At 42.0% G+C, this 12,988-nt stretch overlaps 1 protein-coding gene across 1 annotated transcript; it reads left to right on the forward strand.

The window, feature by feature from the left end:
• The first annotated feature begins 4,558 nt into the window (after nt 1-4,558).
• Nucleotides 4,559-8,593, forward strand: ethe1 (ETHE1 persulfide dioxygenase). Its single transcript, XM_062399369.1, has 7 exons — nt 4,559-5,019; nt 6,301-6,445; nt 6,890-7,038; nt 7,157-7,286; nt 7,446-7,535; nt 7,918-8,034; nt 8,170-8,593. The coding sequence occupies exons 1-7, from the start codon at nt 4,816-4,818 to the stop codon at nt 8,214-8,216; spliced, it is 882 nt and encodes a 293-aa protein (XP_062255353.1). The 5' UTR covers nt 4,559-4,815; the 3' UTR covers nt 8,217-8,593.
• Nucleotides 8,594-12,988: the final 4,395 nt, after the last annotated feature.

The following is a 12,988-nucleotide window of genomic DNA, read 5'->3' on the forward strand; positions in this document are numbered from 1 at the left end:
CCCCAACTGAGCCGACTCATCATATTTACACCCATATTTAAATCTTTTAAGTATTTTGAAAGTTGCTGCCAGTTATCAGGAATTTAAAATGGACTTCACACACAATCTGGATTCATGAACAACTGGTGCAGTCTCATCCTGAGTCTAAAATCTAAGGAACATGATGAGATGTCCTGCAGATTGTTCCATTTTTCTGTTTTGCAGATGCAGCGTCTCAAGCGTGTTCATCTCGTGACGTGTTACTGATCGTGAGCTTCCCTCTCTTCATCATCCCCATCATCAGCTCCGCTTTATTAGGTGAGCAGCTGCACCGCTCTCCATTAGTGCTCAGGTTTAATATACGTGCTGGTTCCAATGCATTGAATGTTAGGAATTAGGAATGTTCCGTTAGAACATTGAATTCAGGAGAAGAAAACATTGTTGTCTCATCTTGGCATGTAGTTACCACTCATATTAAAAATGGACAGAAGATTTATAGTATTTCAAAGAACTTAGAGGATATGCACAGTATTTTAACAAATATCTAAAAGTTTAATTTGTGTATTATCTGAACAATTAATATTAGGACAAGTGACTGACTTAGATCTGAACATTTAATATGAAGTGTTGAGATGAATGTAAATATAATAACTAAACAAAATGCGGTGGGGTAAAAATTATTTAACATTCACGACTAACGTTTCAGTTATCTCAAGAATGAAGACATTAAATATTATGGGGAGTTTCTATGGAGTTGAAATTTTTATTTTATGTGATTTAGTAAACTTTCCCACTTTTTTTATTCCTCTTCTCTTCCTTTTAGTGAAGTTCCTGTTGTTCCCCTCTGAGGGTGAACCTTCTCTCCCCTGTGGTGCAAAAGGGAACTGCAGTGTCCCCACTCCGTTGTCTTTTCTGTCCAAGAATCCTGTGAACCAGACAGAAAACATCACAGCAGGTAAAACATTTAAATTATGTCATTTTATTCAATTATTCTCATATAGAATGATTACAGATCCATCAATTGTTTATTTCCTGCCATTACTTTACTTGCCTTATCATGGAGCAGGTATATTACCACATTAATTCACATATTATTTTAATTCTTGATTTTTTAACTATTGTCTCACCTCCAGAATGCACATCTCTAGCCAACGATGGCCGACGTATTGTTGGGGGGACGATGGCGGCCAGCGGCAGGTGGGGCTGGCAGGTCAGCTTGCAGTGGAGGGGGAGGCACGTCTGTGGAGGGGCCATCATCTCCCCTCGCTGGGTCATCACTGCAGCTCACTGCTTTGTCGAGTAAGAGGTGGACATGGGGGATGAAAGTAAGGAGTTAAAGTAGAAAGCTAACAGCAGGACACTCAGGAGGTCAGCGTTACATGAACCAAGACCAAAGGGCAGAGCACATACCTCCGCTACGGCCCAACAACACATCTCATTTAATCTTATCTTTAAGAATATAAAGAGATAATAATCCTGTTCCGGATTCGCAGCAAAATGTAATGGCTCCTTCATTGGGTCATGTTCCAGCCCTCCACAAACTTTTATGGAAATTGGTTGTGTAATGCAGATGTGAGTCCAGGTTTATTCCATCTTCTGCTCTAATCAGGTGCAAGTCGAGAGCAGGTCGAAAAACCAGCTGAAGTCATTTCACTAAACCCGTGAGGACAGTTTGGGTTTCTTCAAGATCACTCATGAGAATCTTCTGCAGAGACACTGATGAGCGTTTAATCAAGATTTGAGGAAATCAGTCAGTAACTTTGAGCTCCACTTCAACAATTAGGCGTCTCATTAAGCATTCTGAGGCTCTGAAGCAAAAACAAATCCATTTTAAACCACGAGAAGAAGGATGAACTGATAAACTTGCCTTCATTCAGCAGTTTTTTAATTGCACAGTTGATAGATTTATGGATAATTCGTGTGACAGGCTGTGTTTTTGTTCACGCCTCTGTGCCTGATGAAGAGCTACTTTGAGAGGAATCAATTTTCTCATTCGATAATAATTACATTCAACATTTAAAAAGGGTAAACACAGGCAGATGTTAGTAATTGTTTGTCTCAGCACAAAAAAGAAAGATGTGCTTGTGTCTTTTAAGACTTATGTATCAAGTTGTTGCCAGACATCACCAGAGTAGTAACAGAATCAGCCTCACATAAACTGTCGACAGGAAGTGAACGCCTGTGTGACGCTGCTGTGTCCACAGGAACAACATGCTGGACGTGTCGGACTGGCTGGTGGTGGTGGACACGGTCAGCATCGCTCAGGGCTCTCAGGGCAAACGCTACCGAGCCCTGGAGGTCCTCTACCACCCTCTCTTCAGCACCCACAACAACGACTACGACGTGGGCCTGCTGCAAACCATCACTGACATGGACATGAGCGGTGAGAAGCTGCCCCGGGACAAAACATGATCAATAAATCAGTGGTTTCTTGAGTTTGTGTTTTTTTGATTTGAGTTTGATTCTGGTGTTAATATTTTGCCCTCACCACGTTGCCAAAGAGTTTATTTGTTTGCTTTGCTTTTCAATGTAATGTTTCAGTTTGCTTGTGGTTTGTAGGGGGGGTGCGACCGGTGTGTTTGCCTCCTCCGAGCGAGTCGTTTCCTCCCGGAGCGGCCTGTTGGATCACAGGCTGGGGATACGTTCATGAAGGAGGTGTGTTGCACGATCCAGTTGGTTTGTTCTGCGTGTTGTTGACACAGGTCAGATTCCACGCCCTTCCCTTAACTACCTAGTTCGTAAAAGAATAAAATCTTTATAAATACAGACTCTCACAGACATGTTATGAAGAACATTAACACAGGAAGCATCTGCAGTCTGCACATGCCCCCTTCACATCTATTGACTAACTTTTATGGACATAGAGAGGTCGTTTTTAAACACAATTTCCTTTGTTTAAATGTAAATTTCTGAAAGGAGAATATTCATGGTTTCCCAAACTTGAAACCATGACACAAAGTGAAAAGCAGACTTCATTCTGTCACCCGAAGGTGCCCCCTGCAGCTGCCAGGCCGGAAGCAGCTCCTTCTCCTTCTGTGCGAGGACACGATGCACCTGTCAGCTGTTGTCTTTGAGTCACACTCTGACATCACTGTTTTACTCTTTATTTAGGTTTTGTTTCAGACGAGCTGAGGCAGGCGCAGGTCAAGGTGATAGCTCAGGCTGTCTGCTCCCAGCCCAGCGTCTACGGCGGCTTCCTGACCCCCCGGATGATTTGTGCCGGCACAATGGACGGAGGGGTGGACTCCTGCCAGGTTATACACCCACTGCCAAATAACCTCAGTAACACAGCTATATTATAATACACATGCATTTTGCAATAGATTCAATTTTGCCATGGTTTCCTGAAATGGTTTGTTGGTGTTGAAGGGGGACAGTGGGGGACCCCTGGTGTGTGAGACAGCCAGTGGGGAGTGGAGGCTGGCGGGGGTGGTGAGTTGGGGAGAGGGCTGTGGACGGAGGAACAAACCAGGCGTCTACAGTCGAGTAACACAGCTGATCAGCTGGGTTGAAGGATATATAGAGGTAGTGTATCAAGTTATATCCCTGACCAGCCCTGTGTGTCTTTCCCTTTATGAATATATCATGAGTTCAAGGTGATTGTCTTCCTATGTGTCATTGTGCTTAACAACATATTGAGTGTGTGATAATATAAAAATGAGACAAACTTGAAATACTCATGTTTGGAGAAATATTTTTGCTTGGAAAAATAATCCCCCAATTCATTGTTTATTCTGTAAAGCAACTAATTGATTAAATAATTAATCATTTCATGTGCATGTTCTATTGGCACTCTAACAAAACATTCAAATCCATGTTCTTTATGGAAATATTTAGAATTAAATCCTTGTCAGAGTTTGCATTTTTACTTTTCTTTTTTCCGCTGCAGGACAAACCAGAGGAGCTGGAGGAGACAACCACGGCCATCACCGACACTTGAAACTGAGACGAGTGACAATAAAGATGTGAATCAACCATGTCTGCTTGTTTTTCTTCTTTCTTATCAACTTATTTAATGTCAGGATCTCACTTGTTTAGTATTAAAAGTCAGCAAATAGTGACAAATTCTCATCATTATTTCCTGAAGCATTGAGAGTCAGAATATTATTTTTGTTGTGTGAGCATAAGTCAGAAACACAAGTGTTGTGTTGACCAATACAGAAAGTTCTTTGTGTCATTTGTACTTAAAATGATGAATACATTTAATTGTTGCTTCTATCCAACCGTCTGTCCATCCGTCTTTCTTCCTATCTATCTTTTTATTTATCCATCTATCTAATCCCCAACAAAGAGAAAATAAAAACTTATTTTGATGATGATTGAATGGATATTGTTTTTATCTTCTCACAGTTTTGATTTAGTCTTTTGCCAAACTTTTACTAAATCATTAACACAGACAGTTAGTACACATGTCAGGTGACAGAAGTTTGGTGTGGGTTGAGTCCCTGAGTCTGATACAGTGTATGACAGGAGTCACGTAGGCAGCTGTGCACGCGTGTGTGCGTGTCTGTGTCTGTCATCACACGGTCGCGCACAGCTGATGCTCGTGCACGCTCACACACACCAGTGGGAGTGTGCACGCTGCTGCAGACACACTGATCATGGAGGGAGTTGTCTCCTCTGGTGGTGTGTAACTCGTGTTGTTACTCAACAATACAAACAGAGGCTGGTCCAGACATGAAGTCACAGCAGGTGAGAGTTTAACCTCCAGGCGACACTAAACCCAGATTAGATATCTGCTGGTGGCGGCAGCTTCACGACAGATCCGTGCGTGTGGCTCCTGGCTGTCAGATCACCTGGTTCCTCCGTAGACAACAGGGTGGAGAATAAACCGCCATGGTCTCGGTGATCAGAGGGAAACCTGTTCTGCGGCTTCTGTCTCTCACGCTTCGCCTCAACACCGAGGGCTCGAGTTGCGCTGCAGCCCAGACCAGTCGCTTCCGACTCGGTGTGTGTGCTGGCCTCGACCCGCTAGCAGCCTCCAGCAGACGGTACTGCACCAGGATGGCTCGGACCGGAGGAGCACCGTTCTTCAGACAGGTCGGTTCAGGACGAGACGTGTTGTTAAAGAGCAGCGATGTAGCTAACGTCAGCTGGAAGTTAGTTATGTGGAGTTTACAGAAGTTAGCAGGAATTTAGCAAGATGGTGTAAACAGCAACATTGTAATAAATGCTAGCAGGAAGTTAGCAAGCTGGTGTTAACAGCAACATTGTATCTGTTAGCAGGAAGTTAGCAAGGTGGTGTTAACAGCAACATTGTAATTAATGTTAGCAGGCAGTTAGCAAGGTAGTGTTAACAGCAACATTGTAGTTAATGTTATCAGGAAGTTAGCAAGGTGGTGTTAACAGTAACATTGTAGTTAATGTTATCAGGAAGATAGCAAGGTGGTGTTAACAGCAGCATTGTAATTAATGTTAGCAGGCAGTTAGCAAGGTAGTGTTAACAGCAACATTGTAGTTAATGTTATCAGGAAGATAGCAAGGTGGTTTTAACAGCAACATTGTACCTGTAAGCAGCACTTTGTATGCACTAAGCTTAGTGTGTTAGCTTAACAATCACAGTCCAGTGTTGTGGTTTGTTTACATGAGCTCAATTCTATTTGTTGTGTAGTGTTAGATGTTTTAAATGGTTGGAAACTTACTGCAATGTGTTTTAATATTCAGGTGTATTTCAAGTAGTTGCCACTAAAACTTTGAATCTAAGCTTCAACATAGTGTCGGTGTTTTCTTTTTAGTATGATCAGATATATATGGATCATATATTTTCATAAACGTGGTAATTTATTTATATTGCTAAACCCACTTCACAATCTATTATATCCATAAGTATTTGGTGAACGGGTTGTTCCCTTTTACAGAACTTCTGAGGCCTGGCCAATAAAAGTTTATAAAATATATTGTCACAATATAATTTGATACAACAGCAATACAACAATTTACTCATACAATAAAAGGGTGGAGGACCTCTGGTGTCATATACATATACAGCTCAAGAGACAATACATAAATAAAAAAAAGCTTTTGAAATTTTCAATAAAACAAACACACCTTTGAAAAAAAACTCTTTCAGGCATTTGGTGTCGGGACATGACAATTCAAAAAGAGGATCTGAACATATTTTTTAAACCATGACAGAGTCAACATGAAACTATTGAGCCGCGACACAAACAGCCTTCCTCTGTTAGAGCTCTATAAAGTTTATAAATGTCGCAAACCAACTGGCAGCTGTGTTGTAATCATCACTACCATCTGACATCAGCCATCTTTAATTTATCGCTGAGTCATTCCTGCGCCCTCAACAGTTTTTATTCTTCTTTTCAGCTGTTTGAGTCGGAGAGCAGCACCTACACCTACCTGCTGGCAGACGCTGAAACCAAGGAGGCTGTGGTCATCGACCCCGTGCTGGAGACCATCGACAGGGACCTGAAGCTCATAAGTGAACTGGGCTTGAGCTTGAAAATGGCAGGTAACTGTCCAACTGGGACTGAGCTGTGGTGAATTTACTTTAGTGCTTTATTTGAGAGGGACAGTGAATATTAATAGCATCTTCGAAAATATACTTTCAGTTCAGTCTTTAGCAAATTGCACACTGTCTGATTCCTTATACTAAAACGAATTTAGCCCTGATAATGCAACAAACAGCTTCGGGCAAACTTCTCTGTTTTCTGTCGCTACTTCCACTTTGCCCTGGAGATATATTTTTATAACCCTGATTATAATTGGATTGGAATAAACTAACACATACATCCTCTTTGCTTATGTGAAACCCCACTGTAAGCTGTTTATTGTTGGTTACTCATATCTTAAGAATCGTAAGAATACATGAAATATTCATCCGTTTCTCAACAGTTGCAACTATTAATCTCAAATATCAAATATCACAATTATGAGTGCCTTCCTCATCTGATAGTAAACACCCACTGCCATGCGGACCACATCACAAGCACGGGCCTGATGAAGAAGAGACTGGTGGGCCTGAGGAGCGCCATCTCCAAATTCAGTGGTGCCACCGCAGATATCCACCTGTCAGAAGGAGACACGATCCCCTTTGGAAAACACGTAGGAAGAACCGATGTGACGCATTTCACTACACAACATCAAACCATACAACACTTACACTACAGAGAACGACTACTTATGTTCAGATCTATTTCTGTGGGTCTCTTATCCCCGTTAGCATCTGACAGTGAGAGAGACACCCGGTCACACTGACGGCTGCATGACGCTTGTGTTGGAGGATCAGAGCATGGCGTTCACTGGGGACACTCTCCTCATCAGAGGCTGTGGCAGGACTGACTTCCAGCAGGGTAGAAACATTCACCTCTACTGTCTCATATCAAATACCTTGCTTTTCATTTGTTGGCCTCACTCTGTTACGAGCATCTTTGCAGTATTGCTAGATGAACACAAGTGGGCAGCATTGCATTAGTGGGTTGCTTTTGCTAAAGGTTCTCTCTCTGATTCAGGCAGCCCTGAGAGGCTCTACCAGTCCGTCCATCAGAAGATCTTCACCCTGCCTGACCAGTGCCTCGTCTACCCAGCGCACGACTACTTAGGTTGGCTGCTAACCCACACATTTAAATGTTTATGTCCTATCTCAGAGCTACTGGTGTGAACACTGGTGCAAATGTAATGCCACTGACCGCAACATCCAACACATAGTAACTATAGCTGCTCTCAGACATGCACCGAAGTTTGACTGAAGATTTTACAGATTACTTATTGTTTATTTCAGGGCATATGCCATCTGTCAAGAAGTACAGTTTGTACAATGCATCACTTGTCTGCACGTCTGCCAGCACCATGTGATTTCTCCACACTTTCTCCAACCGATATGTCATTTGACTGATCAGTGTGGTTCAACATCTGGTAAACATCACAGCCACCAATCGGCTGTCGATGACACATGAAGCTGTGTGTTTCTCTGTGTATTATCAGGTCAGACGGTGTCTACAGTCGGTGAGGAGCGAAAGTTTAACCCACGCTTGACCAAGAACCTGGAGGAGTTCGTGAACATCATGAACAACCTGAATCTCCGCCATCCTGCAAAAATAGGTATCAAGAGCTGTTTCTCAGACAGTAAAGCCACAATTCACCCTCTGTTGGTAAACTTAGTTCCATTGCACAATTTATTTCTTGCTTGTAGCCACACTCCCTCTGAAAATAGTTTTTTGTTTTCTTCCTTTGCAGATATTGCAGTTCCTGCTAATCTGGTTTGTGGTGTACATGAACTTTGAATGTGCTTTTTTTAATCAAATCATCTACATCATAGCAAACCAATAAATACTTACAGATCTGTATTTAGCCAAAATATGACCATTAAGTGCTTTATTGTGTGTCTGTGTGTATATATAAGTGATGTATATTTTAAGAGCTATTGTTAATATAGTAAATTGACTAAATCTGTGTTTTAACGACCACTAAAGCTTGAATCACACGGAGCCTCAGATTAGAGGAGGATTCTCTGCTCCTCATCTGGAGTGCAGCTACTGACATTGTGATCACACTCATACTCATGCAATCAAAATGCCGTAAATTCAGTTTTAACTGTTGAAATGAATCGTACAAATCTACAGGCGAGCAGGAGCCACTATTAAATTTCTGTTGGATCTAACATGAATGTGCGTGTTGTCTTTAATCAGCTTTGTTTGGGGAGGAATTTCTACGAGGGGCAACACTCAAAGAAATGTTCCATTCAAGGTTTGGTTTAGTATTCACGAATGCTTAACTTGGACAATTGAGTTCTTACACTTGGCCTTTTTCAGTGATTCCTTTAGCCAAGTCCTCTCTCTCTCTGTCGCTCTCACACACACACCCCAGACGGCTGCCAACCACAGTCTTTTTGCATAGCAGGAAAATGAAACTACACTATTTGCATTCAGAAACAATGAGGGCCAGGTTCCGGCCATGTGTTTGTGCTCTCAACTCTCATCTGTAGATGGGTGCGTTTTTTTGAAATGTGTATCATTATCTCCTCGAACATGACAAAGTATCAACGCAATAAAAAAATCAGCATCCAGTGTGTGCTGCTGTCAGCCGACGTCAAGCAGCTCATCAACCAGTAAGACGGGTTTGTGAGGGAGTGTTGGCCACATGCCTCTGCCAGAGAAACCTGCACATGTGACAGGAAGCTGTGCAAGAGTATGTGACTGATGAACTCCACGGGGTCAGTGACAAAATATAATTACTGAGCTGTTTCTAATGGATCATCCTCCTCTGGTCTTTCACCCCTACTGGGATTTAAAGCAGTGCCCCACCAGCCTCTGCACGTTAAGTTCAGTGTACTTAACATGGGGAGTACAACTTTAACGAGTTCTACGAAGTGAGGTATCAACGTTTTGACGGAGCACTATTATAAGATCAGTAATAACAGCAGATGTATCTTGTGAAGAGAGAAATTTGATCCGTGCATCTCTGTTGGTGAAAGACTTGTATTGTCCCAACACACCTGCTGCATGTAATGTGAATGATCTCCTCCTTATTGTCTGAGTGGTGTCATTACATGGATATCTTTCATGTTTCAGTCGTAATGCGAAGCCTGTGAGGTTTTGAACTTGGTCCAAAGATGCACAGAAACTTTCTTATTGAGAAGACCTGGTTTAAGAATAGTGGAGAGGGTGGAAGAAAAGGTTTTTAGCTTGGCGGCTGTTGGCTGCCCACATGCAAGTTAATACTGTAAACCCCCACATACATAACATCTACCAGCTGTCTCCGTCTGCATTTGCGATAAACAAAGTTTTCAGACAACCCCACAGTCTCAAGTGTAAAACGCCGACAGACACCTTCATTGTTTCTTTTCCCTCCAAACAGGAGGCGTGTGCGTGTGAGCGGTGTCGCCTTTGAGCTGAAGATATGTTGCTTCACAGTCGTCTCAAACGTAAAATGGCTCTATTCTCCCGATGCTGTTGTGCTGCTGGGAAAGCGAAGGTGCCAGCTGTCCTCACACCAAGTCTGTAGCCCCCCCCCCCCCCCCCCCCCCCCATCTGCCAGCCCTCTTTCAGGCCCTCTCCCTCTGCCCACTCACCGTGCCACCATCAACCTGCTGCCTATTCTCTCACACCGGCCACATGTCAGGGGAAAGAATCTATTGCACTATCGTCTCATTCACAGAGAGCTGTAAAGAGGCCGGTCGGGGTGATAAAGCCCTCAGGGTGAAGAGCAGCCCAACAGACCCAGAATAAAACACCCCTGTAGAGACTTTAAGTGTTTATCTCACTACTGTGTACTCGGTAGGAACATCTTTAGCTCTCACGATTGTTAATAAGAAGGCTTTGGTGTTCTTAAAGCAACTCAATGTAATTGTTAATGGGCAGCAGCGCCCCCTGCAGTCACATGATGGTGACTCATTCTGTCGGGCTCTGCGTCTGAGCAATTAAGTGATTTTTATCTTTTGACCTGAGTCGTCCCACTGATACACAACTGAACGAAGGATACTACCCATGATCCCCTGCTTCCTGAACCAGACAAGCTGCTGCTGTAACAAATCCAACAAACTTTGTTTAGAGTTCTTCATGTTTTAAACGTTTCCTGCTGAATATGGCAGATAAACTCTGGTTTCTAAAGACTTCAGAGACTTTTTAACTGATCTAAAGTTCAACTGATTCTGAGGATTGAAGCTGCGACTCTCGGTCAGCTCCACACTTCTCACAGGAGATCACACCCACTCACCAAAGGTCAAGAGCAGGCCTTTGAGGTAAACCGTCAAACTAATTTTGAAGCTGCTGTTTTAGGTAAAATAGTGTCGCTTTAAATCACTCAGTTCTACAGAGCCTTACAGGGCCTCACAGAACTGTGGTGCTCAGCGGTAATTTTACACTGACTGTCTAATACTTTATGGTATTTTAATCTGCTCGGATCATTACAACACAACAGAAAGAAAGCGCTTGTGCTACTCGACTATTCTTAAAGCTCTTCACATGTATACGTGCTCTGTTATCCAGGTCATGGGACTTCTAACAGTAGCAAGTCACACTACTCCAATGGTCATTGAATAACTAATACTATGTTATGGTATTTGCATGTGTTGTCACTGTATTATTCTTGTGTTGCATAAACACTTAGATGGTGCCTGTGTAGTTGTGTATGATTTTTATTTGTATTCTCCAGATAGAAACATGCTTTATTGAAATCACTCTAAACCATAATAAACATATATATGGATCATATATACAAATACATATTATCATTACTATTATACTATTACTGATGTTATCATTATGTTGTCTACTACAAAACAACATAATCATCATATTCTCTCATCATACTTATAAAGTTTATCCTGTTATGCCATTGTAAATACTTTTTGAACCATCTGTACTATTTTTCTACTGTCACTATTCTACTATTTTACCAATAATATATATATATCCTTTTACTTCTATCTATCTTATCTTTGTGTTTGTGCACTTTGTGTGAGGATGAATGAGGATGAAAGTCAACTTCAAAACTGGAAAAACCTGAATATTCCTAACCATGTTTACGATAGCTCTCCTTTCACAGTGGAACAGTGAGTTGAATTTAGCGTGTTGTGAAAAGCCGATGGGACAGGGAGTGGGTTGTACTCCAGGCAGGCAGGTTAACAACAGTAGTCCACAAAGTCGTTAATGATTCAGCTTCTTATCAGACGTGGTGCTGTCATCAACCCCTGTCACGGTTACTCACTGAAGCCAAACAAGTGCACCTCCCACATGTTCTATAGAACTGAAAAGGAAGCTCAAGCTGGTTTTACTGCATCCTCAGGACTGGTCATGTAGAGTTTGAGTGACACCTCTCTGACGCTCCTCTTAGCTGTTTGGCACCTGTTAGGGCGGGACAATGACATCTTTCACTCTTATTGCTATAATTTGTCATGTTGAAACTACAACTTTTACTGTCAAACCAGTTACACCAGTACTATCGTGTAAAAAACTCAATAAGTAGTTAAGAAATAAAACAGATTAATGATGATGACACAAAATACTGTAAAACTATAAAGACATTACAACAAATGAATATGGAAAAGTGTGAAAGGTTGTATTGTAAATTAAACTAAAAGGTTATTTAACAATATAAAAATAACGGGTTGAGAACGAGTTTGCTTTTTAGGCGGTGTCTGTTACAGCTCTGACTGAAATATGTGTAGGTGTGAACGTATCTGCCCATGGATGTGATACTGATGACACTAAAGGGGTCAAGAGGTCATGAGACCCATCAGCCACAGCCTCTTCAAAGAGCCTATTTATATGTCATGCTGTAAGAGGGGGACAATAGTATCCGAGTACAGTGGCCCTCAAGGGAAAATCACAACTGCAAATAATTAAACAAATAAAAAAACAATCGCACAACACGTGGACACTACGACAGTCCAGTCGGCAAAGACATGTCGGCGGCCGGTCACTACTTTAATGTTAGAATTGTTGATATAGTTGTTGTTTCGTTATTTGATGTTTGTGAATTTGCTGTATTTGTGAGGTTGTGGTCAGATTGCCACGGCACCTGGTGGTTGATGCGATATGAGACTGGGAAGAACCCAAACCCTTTTGATGCAGAACAGGAATAAAAAATTGAACTTGATGCAATAAAACCAGGGGATTTAGAGAACCGATATCTCAAGAGTTTTTTTCATTTGGTGTAACTTGGTCTAATTGGGCCTTGGTGGTTTTCATTTTTGGGTGAACCATCCCTTTAAGACTGCTTAAGAAGTCTAAAGAATAAAAAAAGAATAAAACATGCTGGAACAAAACTCCCATCATCTGTTTTGACCTTTAAGTTGATCCTCCTGCTGTATCACTGTTATATTAAAACCAACCCGGTGGGAGTCTGTCGTTAAAAGCATTACGGGGTTTTATTGTTTCCCTGGCAGTCTGCCTGGATGACTCCTCAGATCCAAAATGAGAAAGTCCCGCCACTGCCCGGAATAGAAATCTCATTTCAGTGCAGGGACTTGAACTCTGACGGTTGCCTGTAACAGCCCAAGAGGGAATAGAACAGAAGTTTTGTAAAAGCTGATATGAAGTTTGTTTTATTGTTG

The sequence above is a fragment of the Platichthys flesus genome, chromosome 11 (genome assembly GCF_949316205.1).
Source record: "Platichthys flesus chromosome 11, fPlaFle2.1, whole genome shotgun sequence".
Classification (NCBI taxonomy): Eukaryota; Metazoa; Chordata; class Actinopteri; order Pleuronectiformes; family Pleuronectidae; genus Platichthys; species Platichthys flesus.